This window comes from Hemiscyllium ocellatum, chromosome 2 (assembly GCF_020745735.1).
Source record: "Hemiscyllium ocellatum isolate sHemOce1 chromosome 2, sHemOce1.pat.X.cur, whole genome shotgun sequence".
NCBI classification, from domain to species: Eukaryota; Metazoa; Chordata; class Chondrichthyes; order Orectolobiformes; family Hemiscylliidae; genus Hemiscyllium; species Hemiscyllium ocellatum.
The window spans coordinates 30308370-30323042 of NC_083402.1; the positions used below are offsets into that span (position 1 = coordinate 30308370).

Consider the following 14673-nt stretch of genomic DNA (forward strand, 5'->3'; position numbering starts at 1 on the left):
TGATTTTATATGCCCTGAAACATCGGAGCATCTCATTGGTTTGGTGTCATCCAAAACATTAAAATTCAAATTTGATTGGATTTTGGTATCGGGCATAATTTAAACTGATTGGTAAAATTTAAATTTGTTGTGTACCATGGCAGCGCAGATCCAGCTATTTGCTTCACAACCAAGTGTTACCTTTTAAAATTTTTCAGCACACTCTGTGCGTCTCTAGGTCTATGCCAGCTTCAGCTCTCATAGGTCCAGTACATACGGACACCTTCATAACAAATAGAACCATCTCCCCAACATCTACTCTGTCCAGGCCATTCAGTATTCTGTAAGTTTCATTTAAACCTTCCACACCCTTCCAAATTCCATTGAATATAAACCCAGAATCCTCCAACATTCCTCATATGTAAAGCTTTTCATTCCTAGGACCATTATCGTGAACACCCTCTGCACATGATCCAGGGCTAGTACATCCTTCCAGAGATATGGAGCCCAAAACTGTGCACGTTACTCCAAATGTGGTCTGACCAGAGCCTTATAGAGCCACAGAAGTACATCCCTGCTTTTATATTCAAATCCTGTCAAAATAAATAACATCATTGCATTTGCCTTCCTAACTACTAACTCAACTTACAAATTTACCTTGAGAGAATTCTGCAAGATTTACCTCCAAAATGAATGAAGTCTAGGCCTCATCTCTGATTTCTTTCCATGACTTTTTCCCCACAGGGGTCTTGGACATTTCTCCACCATGGAATAGGGATGCTACACAATCACAAGCTCTCTAACTTCCATTCACACGATTGACCATCCAGAATGAAACCATTTGCCTATTCAGTTGTGAGGAAGGGTCACTGGACCCATAACATTAACACTGATTCTTTACAGTTGCTGCTAAACCTTTCCCAGCAATTTCTGCTTTTGTTTCTAATTTCTAGCATTGTAATTCTTTTGATTATTATTCCCTATTTATTTCATAATTGTCCCTCCTGTGTCCATTCCCAATACAGTCATCGTACAGGCTTCACCAATCAGTTCCTCATCAATTGGAAGCTAAGCTGGTTAATGCCAGATAGAGAATTGATTGGTGATGTCATTGTGTGAGGAATTCTGTTTTCTGGTTTTCCTGAGCCCTTCCATTCCTGTAGTCTGACTCCCTGCAGTCAGATAAATATTTAGCAAAAAGATCTCTAGATAATTGTTATCCTAGTAAGCTTGTATTTTTGGGCTAAGTCTGCTATAGATAACTCTACAATGTCAAAGAGCTAAAAAAAATATTGAGATGGATCTCTACAATTTACAGTAGTTATGATTCTTGCATTTCACACGTTTCCTTGAGTCCATAAATTTAATGTTATTTTAAAAATCAGATAGATTAATATTTCTGATAAATATTTAAGAAACCATAGTGAATTTCAGTCAACAGTTCCCCGAAAAGTATGGGTGATCTTTCTTTCCAACAATCCTGCATATGAAGCAACAAAATAGTGAATATGGTAATTGCTTGTTTTTATTGCAGCACTACGTGAAACACCTATACTCAACATTCAAGTTCTTGCTTAGTTTGAGGCACACAATAGTTGTAAGAGTTCTGTGCATTCGAAAATTCTGTTCCTTTGCAGACCGATGTCTGTAAATTGATGAGATCTTGTAATGTTAGCTTTAAACACCCTCTGGTCGCTTAGGCATGATTAATCCAAACTGCGCCATTTCAGTCCAGAATTCTTTCCCTTGCCAGCTAACAGCCTGAAATACACAACATTTAAAAAAAAACATGTGAATTTCAGTAGTTGATTCATCTTACCTAATTACAGATGAACAAATTTTAACCAGGTGTAGATCCTGGAAAAAAGCAATCATGGGGATAGGGATTGGTGATGGTGTTGGTGGTAGAGAAGGAATGTTTAGAATTGGTACTTAGAGGAAGCTGCCCTTGATTTGTTAAAAAAAAGACTTCTGCATAATTATTTTACATCTGCCAATTCTTAAAATTTGTCCTTGATGCAGTACAACACTAAAATGCAATATTTTTTAAAAGTATGCACAAAGGCATACATAATAATACATTAGTACAAGGGATAGCATAGTGGCCCAGTGGTTAGCAACATAGCAACAGGGACTTGGGTTTGATCCTACTGTCGTGTGTCTGTGTGGAGTTTGCACATTCTCCCTATGTGTGTGTGGATTTATTCCGGGTGCACTGGTTCCCTCCCACAATCCAAAGATGTGCAGGTTAGGTGAATAGGCCATGCTAAATTGCCCATGATGTCCAAGGGATGTGAAGGCTAGGTAAATGTAGATTTATAGGGATGGGGCGGGGACATGGGATCTGGGTTAGGATGCTCCACAGAGGATTGGTGTGGATTTGATGGACTGAATGGCCTGCTTCCACACTGTAGGGATTCTATGATTCTATAAAGACCTGACCAACAGCCACAGTTGCTGGATGTGGACATTACTTAAACATCTGCCTTTGCAGTTCTGTTTGAAATAATCCTTTCATGGAATGTGGATGTCACCGGCAAGGCCAGCATTTGTAACATATCCCTAATTGCCGTCAAACTGAAGGTGCTTTCTGGGCCTTCTGGGCTAAAAGTCAACCACATTACTTTTGGTCTTGAGTCACATATAGGTCAGACCATATAAAAGAAATACAAGAATTAGTTAACATATCCTGAGGACATTGGGAAAGATTTGTCTGACTGATAGGAGGTAAAATCACCGTTTTCTACTTGATTGTAAGTCTGCTGTCTTATTAGAGAGAGATGACTGGTGCTGATTTAACCTGAGGGTCACCATATCTCAGGGAGGGGAGAAGCGAAGAAGGAAGATCCTTTATTGGTAACCTCAACCAGCATGGGAATTGAATCAATGCTCTTGGTGTCACTCTGTATTGTAAACCAACTGTCCAGCCAACTGAGTTAATTGATCCGTCATGACCAATGTCAATAATGTTACTGTGCGGAACCTTGAGGCAAATGAATCTTGTATTTTGAGTTTATAGAGATTGGTTAGACTCAATTCTAAATAAGTCCTTAAGAGGACAGTTGCAACAAGAAAAACTTACTTACCATTAAGGGAAAAGATATTGACAATTCATTCTGGCCTAGACGAATAATGTGCTGTGCCCATTTTGCATGAGTTTAGAGTGCCTTTGCACATTCTAAGACAGAAGTTCATTGTGTGTCATATTTATGCAGTTTCAAAAGAGGCATTCAGGATCCATGCTGGACACACCTTAACAGATATCTGTAGCTTACTGTACTGTTGCATTTGCGCATTTTGGCCGAATATTTTGTTGGGCTTGGACCTTTACGTGCAGTCTTGATTATTGTGTTTAATTTGAAAACAGTTTCGAGAACTTAACATTTAAGGCCTGTATAACTGTGTAAATCTGTATTTTCCTTTACAACATTTTAAAAAATGAAATATAGGTGTTATGGTATGTAATTATTACCCATCCCCTAATTACCCTTGAGAAAATGATGGTTTAGCACCACCATCTTGAATACAATACAATACAGTAGTTTGCTAGGCTAATACAGAAAGTAACTATGAAACAGCCACCTATAAGAAATAGAAACAGGAGTAGGCTGTTCAGCCCTTTGAGCCTACTCCACCATTTAGTAGGATCAAGCTGATCCAACGTCTTTCCTCACATCCACTTTCCTGCATTTTCCACATAAATCTTTGATACCCTGATTGATTAAGAGTCTATCACAGTCTTAAACATACACAAGGTCTCTGCCCCCACAGCTTTTTGTGGCAAGGGTTCCAAAGACTCACACCCTCAGAGAAAAGAAATTCCTCCTCATCTTGGCCTTAAATTGGTACTCCTTAATTCTACAACTAACTCCTCTGGTCCTAGACAGTCTTATAAGGGGAAACATCCTCTCAGCATTTATTCTGTCAAGGCCCTCAAGAATCCTATACATTTCAATGAGAGCACCTCTCATTCTTATAAACTCCAGTGAGTAGAGTGCTAACCTGTTGGGCTATGCTTATCAGACAATCCTTCCATACAAGGAATCATACTACTGAATATTTTCTGTACAGCCTCCAATAAAAATGATATTTTCCTTTGAAAAATGGGACCAAAACTGCTCACTGCTGTAAGCTGGAGTCCCATGCCAACTAGATAAGGCAAGGAAGACATCTTTCCTTTCTGAAAAGACATCAGCAAATTTGATATAATTTTTTAGGATAATCCAGTAGTTTCATCACAATAGGAGCTTTGTTTTCCAGGTGATTGGTTTAGCTTGGGTAAAGAGTGAGCTGGAAAAGCAGTATCAGGAGAGAAGGAGAGTCGACATTTCAGGATACAGCCTTTCATTTGGAGTGAGGGAGGAGTAGGGGGCTGTGACTGTGAAATAAACACAGGGGTGGGGGAGGGAGCTGGGGGAAGGTAGGTGGGATGGTGATACATGGGGCAGATAGGAAGTGGCTGTGATTGGTCAGTGGAAAGGGTAGAACTGATAGGTTGGAAGGAAGATGGACAAGTAGGGTCAGGTTAAGGGTGAGGAATGGAGAAGGAAGCCTGGGATGAGGTGGGGCGAGCATTGGGGAGACTTGGAAGCTGGTGAATTCTGAGTTAAGACCATGTGGTTGTAAGCTCCTGCAATGGGAGATGAGGTGTTCTTCCATCAGTTTGCGTGTGAGCTCCCTAGTTGCCATAGTGGGATTTCAACTCCATACCACTAGTCCAAATAACTTAATTACTAATTGCTAATGAACATTCTAATGTAATCCCTCACTGAAAAAAAGACCAAGAAAGATAACCATCGATTTAAATTTTCTAGTCAAACTCACAATAAGAACCCACAATATGTCAATAACTAGGGATCACAGTTGCAAGAGAGCTAGGAGTGAGATGAGGAGAAGCCTCTTTACTCAGAGAAGTGTTAGAATTTGGAATGCGTGTCTGGACACTGATGGAGGTGGATTCTGTACTAGGTTTCAAAAGAAAGCTGAATATATGTTTGAATGTATTAAATATAGACGGCTGTGGAGCTAGGGCTAGAGTCTAGCTGGGTAGCTCTTTTGAGAGCTGGTATGGACACAATGGAGTGAATGACCTCCTTCTGTACTGTAAAACTCTGTCGTTCTAAGAAAATTTAATCTGAAATAACATGGTAATTGCTAAACAGATTTTGGCAGTGGCATAACAAAGCAAAGAAAAAATGGAGCACTGAAATGAATTGGAAATGGAGCTTAGTTCTCAGATGGACTTTCTTTAAGACCAAGTGTTTTTTTTTTGAAAATATAAATGTAAACTAAATAATTATTATCGATAATTGAATAACACCAAATAATGTTACTGGACTAATAATCTTGAAGCCTAAACTAATGAAAGAAACATTGTTGGAGTAAGGAATGGGAATTGCCACTGACACTGACATTCCACAAACAGGGGAAAGATAATCTAATTATTTTCAACAGGAGCATACTCTACAAATTCAGATACTGTTCAGAAGATAATTTGTGCTGTTCCTTTACCAATACATACCACTTCAGTTATCCTGGCCAAGTCATCACTTTGTCTGTACATTGTGTCTAAGATAAGGACTTTTCTCGTACTTGAATCTTTGCTCACTGCCATCCCCAACAAAATGCATGCCTTAGGCTGAGCAACTGTTATTCAGTAACAGCAACAAGAAAGTAAACCATCAGTAGTTAAAAAATCAACATAAATTACATCACATCATCCTGACATTCAGTATGCTTTCAACAACTTGGTAATAAATTCAACTTTTAAATTAAATAGTAAAATAAATCATAAATGCTTATTTCAAATGTTCCTGTCTTTTATGTTTATTTATACCAAGAATTGCTGTTTTTTCCCCAATTTTTAAGTCCAAATTTATTTTTTCCATATAATTGCTTTTCGTGGAGCCATTTGAAATATATTCATTTTGGTGTGACACATAACAAAAGAACTCTTCCTCAAGTTATACAATTTTAAAAATACATTTTCATTCATAATTTAAAAAATTTTCAAAAGTTAAGGAAGAAGGAATTGTTACAACCAGGTGAGGCAGGGTCAAAGGGCTCTCCTCCTGTCCCTCACATTTGACCACAACAGGGAATTTTGTTTACAATTCTAATTTGCTAATTCGGTGTATACTAAACTGTGTACATGCTGTGATTATATGTAACTAGCTGGAACTATATCTTTGAGCTTACCAAGTAGGGGGTTAGTTTTATTATGATAAAACCAACCTATGGTAAAGATATCAAAACTGGCCCTAGACATAATGGACGCATTAGTGATCATTTTATAAACTCTGGAAGAGTTTGAGTTGAAATGTAACCCTATTTTAGAAAGAAAATGGAAATTTAGGCCAATTAGCCTGCCATCGATGATGAGGAGAATGCTGGAGTCAATTATTAAGGATGTATTAAATGAGCATTTGGAAAGCGGTGACAGAATCTGTCCAAGTTTGCATGGATTCACTAAAGGGAAAACATGCTTGACAAATCTTCTGGAATCTTTTGAGGATGTGACCAGTAGGGTGGTTAATTGTGAACCAGTGAATGTGTGTCTGGATTTTCAACAGGCTTTTGACAAAGTTGCACACAAGAGATTAATAAGCAAAATTAAAGTTCATGGTATCAGAAGTAATGGATTGACATGGATAGAGAACTGGTTGTCAGACAGGAAGCAAGAAAGTTGAAATACATGAGTCCTTTTCAGAGTGGCAGGCAGTGGCAAGTGGGGTATTGCAGGATTTAGTGCTGGGATCTCACCTGTTCACAATATGATTAATGATTTGTAGGAAGGAATTGATTGTAATATTTCCAAATTTGCAGATGACACTAAGCAGTGTGTGCTGTGAGGGGGATGATACAGGATTACTTGGACAGGCTGGCTGAGTAGGCTTATACTTAGTAATTGTGGATAAATGTGAGGTTATCTACTTTGGTGGCAAAATAGGAAGTTAGTTTATTATCTGAATGGTAGTAGTTTAGGAAAAGGTGAGGTGAAATGAGACCTGGGTGTCATGGTGGAACAGTCACTGAAGATTGACATATAGGTTCAGCAGGCAGTAAGGAAAGCTAATGGCGTTCTGGCCTTCATAGCGGGTGGACTTGAGTACCGAAGTAGGGATGTCTTGCTATAGTTACACAGGGCTTTGGTGAGGCAACACCTTAAGTATTGTGTTCAGTTTTGGTCTCCTAGTCTGAGGAAGGACATTCTGCTATTGAAGGAATCCAGCAAAGGTTCATCAGACTCATTCCTTAGATGGCAAAACTGACATGAAGAAAGAGTGGATCGACTGGGCTTGTACTCACTGGAATTTAGAAGAGTGGGGGGCGGGGTAGGGGTGGGGATCTTATAGTAACGTACAAAATCCTGATGGAACTGGACAAGCTAGATGTGGGAAAAATGTTTCCACTGTTGGGGAAGTCCAGAACAAGTGGTCCACAGTCTAAGAATAAGGGGTAAGTCTTTCAGAACTGAGATGAGGAAGAACTTCTTCACTCACAGAGATGTGAATTATGGAATACTCTCCGACAGGAATTTGTTGAGGCCAGTTCATTAGATATATTCAAGAGGCTAAAGGGATCGAAGGGTATGGAGAGAAGTTGGAAGTGGGATACTGAAATTGCATGATCAGCTGTAATCATATTGAATGGTGGTGTGGCTCAAAGAGCTGAATGGCCTACTCCTGCTACTATTTTCTATGTTTTGTACAAACTGCTGCACACGTTAATCCACACTCGAAAACTGCAAGTGCAAATACAGATTACAGGTACTTTGAATTTGCTGGGTCAGCCAAAATGAGAAATGAGCTTATTGAAAGATCATTCAGTTAGATGGAGATTTAAGTGTTTTCTGAAAACTTAACTTAAGTGTTAGAATTTGGGAAGGACTAAACTACTAATCAGCTAAACAAAGTGTGATTAAGGAGTTATGCTGTGTAAATATCATATGTTTGGAATGACATAAAAGTTGCAAGGAAATTGCTTATATGAGCAGCCTGAACAGATTGGCCTGGGGTCACGGTTTGTTAAAACAGAAGAAAATCCTTCTTCCAGAAAAAGTAAATAGATTGCTTTAATTGATCAGAGAACTGAGTACAGAAGTTGGGACATCATGTTACAGTTATAAGGCCACATTTGAGTACTGCAAACAATTCTGGTCACCGTGGTATAGGAAGGAAGTTATTGAACTGAAAAAAGTGCAAAAGAAATTCAAAAATGTTAGCAGGACTAGAAAGTTTGAGTTATAAGGAGAGATTGGATAGGCTGGGGCTCTTTTCCTTGGAGTATAGGAGACTAAGGGGTGACCTGGTAGATAGCTCATTTGTGATGTTTGCTACAAGTCAATCTAATGAATCACTGAGGACTGGACACTGTCAAGATTTGGTCTCACACAGGCTGAATGCAAGGAAAGGAGTATAAGAGAATGTGCCTCAAAGTGGTAGCTAATTAGCTCACCTGATCAATGACTGGAGGTTGGGAGGGAGCAGGCTCATCACCCGTTTCAGTCTGATCCTCAGACAAGTCTACTTGAACCAGGTCACTTGCAATTGTAAGCATTGTATGGGTAAGCTTGTGGTGTAGTAGTATTATTGCAATATTTTGTAGTATACCTGATTGTAATAAAGTACAATTGAATGTATCCAATTGTTGGAACTGCTTTGTGTTATTGCTATCTTGAGTAAGCCTGACAGGAAAGGAAAAGCCTACGGAGGATAAATTTTTTCATTAGACAGCTGTTCCCGAAAGGGATATAAAAAAAGGTTCCCAGTTTATATCTTGCTGTCTGGTCAGCTGCAGAAAGATTTGAATATTTTACTGTCCGTATTGAACGGTTTAAAATTGTGACTTGTATCTTTTTCTCTGGAGATGCAACTGGGAAATTGAGGTTATTCTTTTAAAAAGTTCTCTGTCTACCGTGGTGATAAAGAACAATCAAATTTAGTAAACAAGTTTATTATATTGTCATTTTAATTGGAAATTGGGAGTGAGAGAGCATTGCAGTTCTCCCTCACTCAATGCTGTTGATGTTCTTCTGTTTGTTCAGCTGCCGATTTTTCAAAAATAATTATTGCACCCCCAGGTTACAACTGAATTAATTGAATTAAATATGTATTTGTCTTGAAACGAGCTTAACATTCATCCAAGAAATCAAATTTCTGAATGGTTTGTTTCAATAATTGAGTTATAGAGATGTACAGCATGGAAACAGACCCTTCGGTCCAACTCGTCCATGCTGACCAGATATCCTAAATTAATCTGGCTCCATTTGCCAGCATTTGGCGCATATCCCTCTAAACCCTTCCTGTTCATATACCTATCCAGGTGCCTTTTAAATGTCGTACACTTCCTCTGGCAGTTCATTCCATACTCACATCACCTTCTGCATGAAAATTTTGCCCTCAAGTTACTTTTAAATCTTTCTCCGCTCACCTTAAACCTATTCCCTCTGGTTTTGGACTCCCCTACCCCAGGAAGAAGTCCTTGGCTACTCACCCTATCCATGTGCTTCATGATTTTATAAACCTCTATAAGGTCACCCCTCAACCTCCAATACTACAGAGAAAATAGACTCAATAGGTTCCGCCTTTCCCTATAGCTCAAACATTCGAACTCCTGCAGCATCTTTTCTGAACCCTTTACGAGAAATTGTTCAGCTGTTCGAACACAGTAGGCTGCTTTCCATCACGACCTTTGTTACAGCAGGAAGAAAGTTGTTTATGATGGCTGAGGGAAACCATTGTCTAAAATAGACAAAGATCTTGTAGATTGGTTGTTTATGCTGTGATGATATAATTAATGTTAGTCATCATAACGCAAGTTAGTTTTTTTTAAAACAAAAACTGATTTTTTAAAAATCCAAGTCTCAGTTTTCAGTTGATGAACTAGAAATTAATATTTGACATAAGCACATCTTTGGGGGTACTCAATACCACATGTAACGAAATGCTGCAATATGTTGTGTTTCATTCCAAGGTGGCAAATAATAGAAAATGTATAAAAGTACAGATAAACTCACCATAGTCCCAGAGGACTGCTCTCTTAATAGAGAGCCAACTGGTGGTGGTTTAACCTGAGCACCACCAAACCTGAAGGATTGGGTGAGGTTGAGAAAGTGGAATATTCATGATAACCTCAGCCAATACAGGAATTCAAGCCACACTTTTGGCATCACTTTCCATACCAAACTAACTATCCAACCAATTGAATTAGGCAACGCTTATATTCTTCCAGAAAAAGAACTTGCAAATGATGCATACTGGTCTGACCCATTCATGGACTTCAGCATGGAGTTCCAGTAAGACCTGTATGTATATTTCCACATATTACTAATTTTTGCCCTGGGTAGAGAGAAAATGGGATATTATAGACCAGTTAGTCTGACGTCAGTAGTAGAGAAGATGCTAAAGTCCATTCTAAAGTATCTAATAGTAGTGCACTTGGGAAACAGTGACAGAATTGGACAGTCAGCATAGAGTTACAAAAGGGAAGTCAAGTTTGACAAATTTATTGGAATTCTTTGAGAATGTAATATGGAGAGTTGATTGGGGTAACTAATGGATGACGTTTACTGGGACCTTCTGAAGGCTTTTGATAAGGCTTTTGATCACATAAGAGATTAGCATATAAACTAAAGTGTATGGGATTGAAGTAATGTACAGATATGAATATAAAACTGGTTGGCTGTTAGCAAACAAAGAGTAGGAATAATTGGCTGTTTTTCCAAATGGCAGCCAGTAACTAGTTGGGACCCACAGGGATCAGTGCTTGGACCCCAGCTAATCCCAGTGATTTACATGAAATAACTAAATGTCTATCTTCAAGTTTACAGATGACACAAAACTGATTTGGGGTCAAGTTAGAAGGACTGTAAGAAAGATGCAGAGATGCATTATTTGTTTTGGATAACTTCACTTGGATCATCAGCCATGATCGTATTGAATGGCGGAGCAGGGGAAAGCTGTCTACTGGTTTGAGTCATACCTGGAACAAAGGAAGATGGTTTTGACTGTTTGGGATAAGTTATCTCAGCTCCAAGACATCTCTGCAGGAGTTCCCCAGTGTAATGTTCCAGGCTAAGCCACCTTCAGTTGCTTTGTCAATGACCTTACCTCTAGCGTAAGGTCAATAGTGAGGTTGTTAATTGATGTTTACACAACGTTCAACACCCTTCACCATTCCTCTGATTTAGAAGCAGTCCATGTCCAGCGATGTACAGGCTAGGTGGAATATCTATGGGAAATGCAGGATTACAGGGAGAGGGTAGGGAGAGTGGTGTGTCTGTGTGGGATGCCCTTTGGAGGGTAGGTAAAGACTTAATGGGCCAAATGGCCTGCTTCCACACTGTAGGGATTCTATTATTCTCTAGGTTCCCGATGAAGGGCTTTTGCCCGAAACGTCGATTTTACTGCTCCTCGGATGTCTGCTTGAACTGCTGTGCTTTTCCAGTACCACTCTAATCTAGACTTCTATTATTCTCTGTCAAAATGCATCAAGATCTGGACACTATGCTGGCTTGGTCTGGCAAGTGGCAAGTGATAATCAGAGTACAGAAGTGCCAGGCAGTGAATATCTCGGACAAAAGAGAGATCTATCACTACTTGACCTTTAATGATGTTACCATTGCTGATCCCTCTATTATCAAAATCCTGGATTTTACGATTGACAAGAACAGCTAAGAGACTGAGAATCCTGTATAGAGTAACTCACATTCTGCCTATCCACCATTTTCAAGGCCCAAATTAACAATGTGATGGAACACAGTCTATTTGTCCAGAAAAGTGCAGTTCCAACAACAGTGAAGAACCATCCAGGTCCAAGTAGCTCATTTGATTGGTACCACATCCACAAACAACTAATACCCCATAGCAGCAGCATGTACCAACTATATGGGGCACTGCAGACATTCTGCAAGGCTGCTTAGAATAGAATCTTCAGAAGCAACGACTATGTAGAAGAAGACGGACAATAATTACATTGGAAGTCCAGCACCTTCCAATGTAATTATTCCAAGTTTCCTAACAAGATACTAACTATCCTGACTTAGAAATACGTAGTTGTTTCTTCAGTGTTGCTGGGTCAAAATCTTGGAACTCAAGCCCTAACCATATATGGATTAACCTATTACAAGAACTGCAGCAATTCATGAAATCAGACATTGCCTCAGTAATCATAACAGAAATTCGGTGACTAGTATCTAGATTGAACTCTCTGACAAGCAAGAAAATTGAAAATGAAGAACTAATTGTTTCTTATCATTCATAGGATGAGGTTGTTGCTGGCTGAGTCAGCATTAATTGCCATCATCTTCTCAAAGGCAACTGGGGATGAGCAATTAATGCTGACTCAGCCAGCAGCAGCCTCATCCTATGAATGATTAGAAACAATTAGCTCTTTGTTTTCAATTTTCTTGCTTGTCAGTGGGTTCAATCCAGATGCTAGTCACCGAATTTCTGTTATGACCACCGAGGCGATGTCTTAAGACTTTTTTTTTCCCTCGTACAATGGGACAGAATTTTTTCATGTTTGGTGTATGTAGTGAGGATAATGATAAATATAGTGACAGAGTAAAGCCAGAATGAAAAATGTCAGATTCTTGATGTTGATATTTCCCCCTATTTTCCGCTCAAGCATTAAAGACTGACTTCAGAATCTTACCTTTGAATGGCAACTACCTTATTTATATGCATTTGCAAGTTGTAAAAGGGATCCTACTTATAATCTCACTTCCAATTCTCCTCTCCTCCTGCAAAAAGCTAGTTGGCACAAATTTCTGATGGTTAAACAGAATAGGAGCCTTGCGGTGCAGCTAACCGAATGCCTGTCTCAACCAGATTGCATTGAATTGTTTGTTCTGCACAATGTCCTGCATTGTCTATGGTCGCATTCCCTTGACTCTTTGTCCATGCAAGTTGGTATACTAAAACCAGCAATGTCACCAACTCAGCCCTTCAACTATTCAGGAACATAGAAACAGAAGTAGACCATTCAGCCCCTTGGTTTACTTTAAGTCAGAGCTTATGGACACCTACAACTTGCAAGCTTTTTGAGAGAGCCCAGACCTGCTGAGAATCTTCAACCCAACTGCAGGATCATCCTCTTCAGATTGTACTGCTGCAGGCTTTAGACTCACTGTTGAAGAGAGGTTGAGGGGCCAAGCACTTCTGGAGTGTCCTTAAACGTTTCTGCTTGCTTTTGTATCTCACCATCTCCCTATGGGTGCCGACTGGCACATCCTGTAACCCTAAGTGGAAGGGACAACCAGAATAAGGTCAAGGTCCTTCATAACTTGCTTGATTGGGTTACTAAACACCCATGATAAGGCATATCAGACAGACACTGTTCAGCTAGACCTGGCTTCAGTTATTCAAATCTGTCTACCTGAGAACCAATCACATGGTTGTTGTTATTACTAAATTGTTCACTCATCCTTGACCAATAAACATATTGTTGCCAACTAAAGCTCCATCTGTAAATAACCCCTTGACTCTAGTTCATCTGCAAACACTGATGTAATCCATAGTTATGAAAACAGTTTCGCAATGAATATCAAATTACTTACTTTCCCATTCAACAATCCTTAGTTTTAAAACAGTTGTTTCTCATGTCCAAAGATAACAACAGACGCATTATTCACAAGCGAGCCAGAACCAGCACTATAGTTAGAATGTTGTTGGATCAACTGCCTCTGAATAACCTGCCTGACATCTATTGTAGATAAATCACCACAAGTCACTTTTAATATGGTTACTTATTCAGAAATCTCGCAGAGAATCAAGTATTGAAACAATGACTTAAACTTGACTGCATGTAATAACGAAAATAAGACACCACAAGTAAGCAAGTTAACAACTTAACTTGGCAATTAGCTGATTAATGCTGTAACGTAGCTATGATCCCATCAACTGTGCCTGTCTCTGGAAGTGTCCAGGGTTCGATTGTTATGCAGTGTTGTTCTTTGAAGCTCTGCTATAGAATTGTTCTGGTGTTGGATTTTTATACAAATTTATTTTTTTCAAGTTTGTGGTGTGACATTATTCAAGAGATTATTTCATCTCCAAAGTTGATCATACTTCAGGAGACGTCAAGTCTGGAGCTTGTCTTATTATCAGAAGCAGCTCCCCTGTTCCTTGTTAAATTGGCCTTAACTGTCTGTTAAGTCCCTGCAAATAACCCCTTTACTTCAGGACATTACCTTTGGCAGTCTTAAATTGCCCATTTGTCACAAGGCAGCAGATTATCAAGCAATGTTATTTCCTTTCTCCCAGGAAACATTTTGATTATGTTATTTCAACTCCTTCTTCCCAGGGATGGTTAATGAGCCTGTTGCTCTTACTTACTATATAACAGCTTTTTCTTGTCCCTTTCATCTTGAGAAACAGTTTATTCCAGAAAGAATTATTGCTGATTCTTTCAGTCTGTGAAGTTATCAAAGTTGTGAAGTTTACATTGTCACACATCACTGTGCCTATCTGTTCACTTTGACCAAGTAATTAATGGCTGAGAACAGGGTTTCGCCTTCTTCCTGGGATCAGCAGTCCTCTGACTGCCGGAGATCTGGGCCATTTCTTCCACCACCAGATGGGGAGATGTGTCAGTGATGTGCCCATTGTATTGTTTACCCGAGGCTAATTTAGAAAGGGTACATATACATGTGAAATTGTGAGTAGAACATGCAGGTGAACTCCTTCCTGC

At 39.2% G+C, this 14673-nt stretch overlaps 1 protein-coding gene across 1 annotated transcript in view; it reads right to left on the bottom strand.

Annotated features, from left to right (window-relative positions):
* Nucleotides 1-1656: 1656 nt before the first annotated feature.
* LOC132821376 (ufm1-specific protease 2-like) overlaps nucleotides 1657-14673 on the bottom strand; it is a 48914-nt gene continuing 35897 nt past the window's right edge. The window contains exons 7-8 of the mRNA XM_060833961.1: nucleotides 9998-10067; nucleotides 1657-1740 (exon numbers count right to left, since the gene is read on the bottom strand). Of these exons, the coding sequence (XP_060689944.1) occupies nucleotides 1657-1740; nucleotides 9998-10067 (154 nt within the window). The remainder of the gene's footprint in view (nucleotides 1741-9997; nucleotides 10068-14673) is intronic.